General features: G+C 41.3%; 1 protein-coding gene across 1 annotated transcript; it reads left to right on the top strand.

Annotated features, from left to right (window-relative positions):
• Positions 1-1,468: 1,468 nt before the first annotated feature.
• On the top strand, positions 1,469-3,100 carry LOC136086923 (uncharacterized). The gene has a single exon (XM_065809422.1). It carries the CDS (start codon positions 1,469-1,471, stop codon positions 3,098-3,100), a length of 1,632 nt encoding a protein of 543 aa, XP_065665494.1.
• The last annotated feature ends 288 nt before the right edge of the window (positions 3,101-3,388 follow it).

The following is a 3,388-nucleotide window of genomic DNA, read 5'->3' as shown; positions in this document are numbered from 1 at the left end:
TTGCCAGAAGTCTTATCATCAAGATTTCGAGCCGTAATGGACCCGATTGATATAATGTTACCCAGAGTGAGAGCTGCTTTGAACTGTGCAAATGTGATTGACAGTAACGCTGTTGGCGCTGTATCTAGACGCCATGCTACAAAAACTGCGTTAGTGTGTTACAACTGCAAAGGTTTGAATCACATTAGAATTGTTTGCTTGCGAAGAACTTGTCACCGAAGACTGTTAGATGTTTTAAATGTGGTGAGGAAGGACACATTGCATCGAAATGCTGGAAGCTGCAGGGAAACGATTGCAAGAGCGAGGAATCTGCACTACCTCGCTCCTGAACAACGGTGGAATGAGCGCATTATCTGTTATTCGTTTGAAAGTTAACGGTATGGTTGCAACAGCTTTAGTGGACACAGGATGTTCGAAGACAATATTGAATAAAAAATTCCTGCCCAAAAGTCAATGTAGGTACTCAAACTCTCAAAAGGTAGTAACATTTGAAGGAAAAGTTCATCAGTGCACTGGGTCAGCGGTCGTGATTCTTGAGGTTGATGGCATTAAAGCACGTGATGAAGTTATTTTAGTGGACTTCCAACCGTTTGGAGTTAATATGATGCTCGGAATGAGTTCCATTAAATTACTAGGAGGAGTATCCATTTCTCCTTTGGGAAAAGCGAAGTTCGGATTGAGTTACTGTGGAGCATCGGCTTTGAACAAGGACAAAGTCAAGAAAATCGAAATAAAAAAGAAAGATCATGAAGCAGTTTTTAATGGTGTTGAATGGAGAGTCAAATGGAAATGGAGAGATGGAGAAAGCCCCGATCGATTGCGTAATAAAGTGGCACAGTACGGAATTCCACAACATGCTAGAGCAGACTATGAAAACGAACTACAGGATTGGATTGATCGGAAGTGGCTGTTAGATTATGACGAAAATGAATTGGGGCCGCCCAAAGGGCAGATTCCTTTAATGGCTGTCATTAAGAGAAACAAAGACCACAAAATCCGACCTGTTCTGGACTGGAGAGAAGCTAACGATTTCATTGAGACATACACGAGAGATGCAGATGTGTGTGTCGAAAAGGTTAGAGAATGGAGAAGAATGGGTAACAAACCAGCAATTACTGATTTACGCAAGGCTTATCTTCAACTAAAAACTGATAAGTCTCTTTGGCCCTTCCAAACAGTGGTGTTTCGAAATAAAAGGTATTGTTTGACACGACTTGGTTTTGGATTGAACGTTGCGCCAATGATCATGAAATCCGTTGTGAGTGCCGTCATTGATCAAGACAAATTAGTGAAGAGTGGAACGTCCGTTTATGTTGACGACATTTTCGTAGACGAAAGTGTGGTGAGTCTTGATTATGTCAAGAGGCATTTTTTTAAATATGGTTTAGAAAGTAAAGAAGGTGAGCAGATTGGTGATAATGGAGTTCGTGTGTTATGATTGTGTGTGCGCAAGGTTGGTAACAAACTGATGTGGTCCAGAGGGAATCAAGTTGATGCTATCTCGCAAAAGTTAACCAGGAGAGTTGTGTTTTCAATCTGTGGACAGTTGATAGGACATTTACCCGTGTGTGGTTGGCTGCGAGTGATTTGTAGTCTCTTGAAGAGGAAAGCTGTCAGTCTGACGAAGGGTTGGGACGATGAAATTTGTGATGAGAACGTTAAGTGGGTGCTTAAAGAAGTATTTGCTGAGGTGGAACGTTGCGAGCCTGCTTGTGGTGATTGGGCTGTGTGTGGTGATGAGGGAAAAGTGTGGGTTGATGCCAGTTCTTTAGCGATTGGTGCTCTTATTCAAGTTGGGGAAACTACTGTGGAGGATGCAACATGGCTGCGAAAAGAAACGTCTGATATTCATATAAACATGGCAGAATTAGACGCTGTGATACGTGGAATGAATATGGCTCTGATGTGGAAGCTGAAGAAAGTGACTGTTTTTACCGATTCCGTGACAGTATTCCACTGGGTTTCTGACGCCCTTAGCGTTGATGTGAAACTCATTCCTTCTAAAGATAATTTGGCTGACGCATTAACAAGAGTTCGCAGCAGATGGCTCAACAAACTGACTGTGCCAGAGTGTCAGAATAGTTGTATGGGAATCGCAGCTACGAAGGCTGAATCTATTTCCGATATACACCAAAGAACTGGACATTTCGGAGTGAATCGAACGTTAAACTTTGTTCGTAAAGCAATTACGACTGCTACTGAAAACGAATTTCGAAACGTGATAAAAAGTTGCGAACCATGTCAGTCAATAGATCCAGTGCCAATACGGTGGGAAAAAAGGAAATTGGATGTTGAAGGTAACTGGGAGAGATTGGCCATGGACATCACGCATTATGGCACTGACAAGTTTTTGAGTCTAATTGATTGTGGACCTTCAAAATACGCGTTGTGGCGACAATTATCAAGCTCATACGGAAGTCTTGCCATAGTCCGAATACTCCGTCTTATTTTTTGTGAACGTGGAGCACCGTCTGAAATATTGACTGACAATGAGCCGACATTTAAAACTAAAAAGATAAGGAGTTTCCTTGATAGTTGGGGAGTACAAATTAGATTTAGAGCCGCTTATTATCCTGAAGGAAATGGAATTGTGGAAAGAAACCACCGTACGATCAAGAGAATAGCAGAACAATCGAAAATGTCGATACCGGAAGCACTATATTGGTACAATGTCTCAGCCGACAAAAATGGTGCAAGTCCAATGGACAAAATATACAGTTATACCATTGGTGTGAAAGGATTGGGAAAAGAGAATCTTCCTGCGCAAAATGTCACGAACGAGAGATTTCGAATTGGCGATAAAGTCTGGCTGAAACCACCAAATGCGAGGTGCTATACAAAGTGGCAACCAGCTACGATAACTCGGAATGCGTCGAAACAAATCGTAGAAGTGAACGGCATTCCGCGTCATGTGAAACACGTTAGACCTCGAAATGATACTCAGTCCTGCATTATCCCTGATGTGGAAATAGAGATGAATACTGAAACTGGTCAAGAGAACGCTAAAAATCAAGGAGAGCAAGTTAAAGATGTATTAGAGACGAACGAGGAAAATGTCGAAGCTGAAGATAGACCCCAAGAAATCGACATGCTTTTGTGACGGAGTGGTCGGGAACGGCGCATGCCTTCGAAATACTTTGATTGCTATTTGGATGATCCGTAAGGATCAAGGAGGAGTGTAATTCCGGAAGGTTCTAGAACATTTAATGACGTTAGAAGTTTAATAGCTTTAATAGTTTTTACCAATAATAATTGTAAATATGTTTTTGCGGTGATTTATGACGGTGTTTGGAAGGATATTTTAGGAAAAGCATAGAGTATATATATATATATTGAGGAAAAATTTGTAAAGAGCAGAGTTTTAGTTTGGAGAAAAGATTATCGTTTA

Source organism: Hydra vulgaris, chromosome 11, assembly GCF_038396675.1.
Source record: "Hydra vulgaris chromosome 11, alternate assembly HydraT2T_AEP".
Classification (NCBI taxonomy): domain Eukaryota; kingdom Metazoa; phylum Cnidaria; class Hydrozoa; order Anthoathecata; family Hydridae; genus Hydra; species Hydra vulgaris.
The sequence above is the reverse complement of the archived record's forward strand: the minus strand, read 5'-3'. Positions and strand labels throughout refer to the sequence as shown.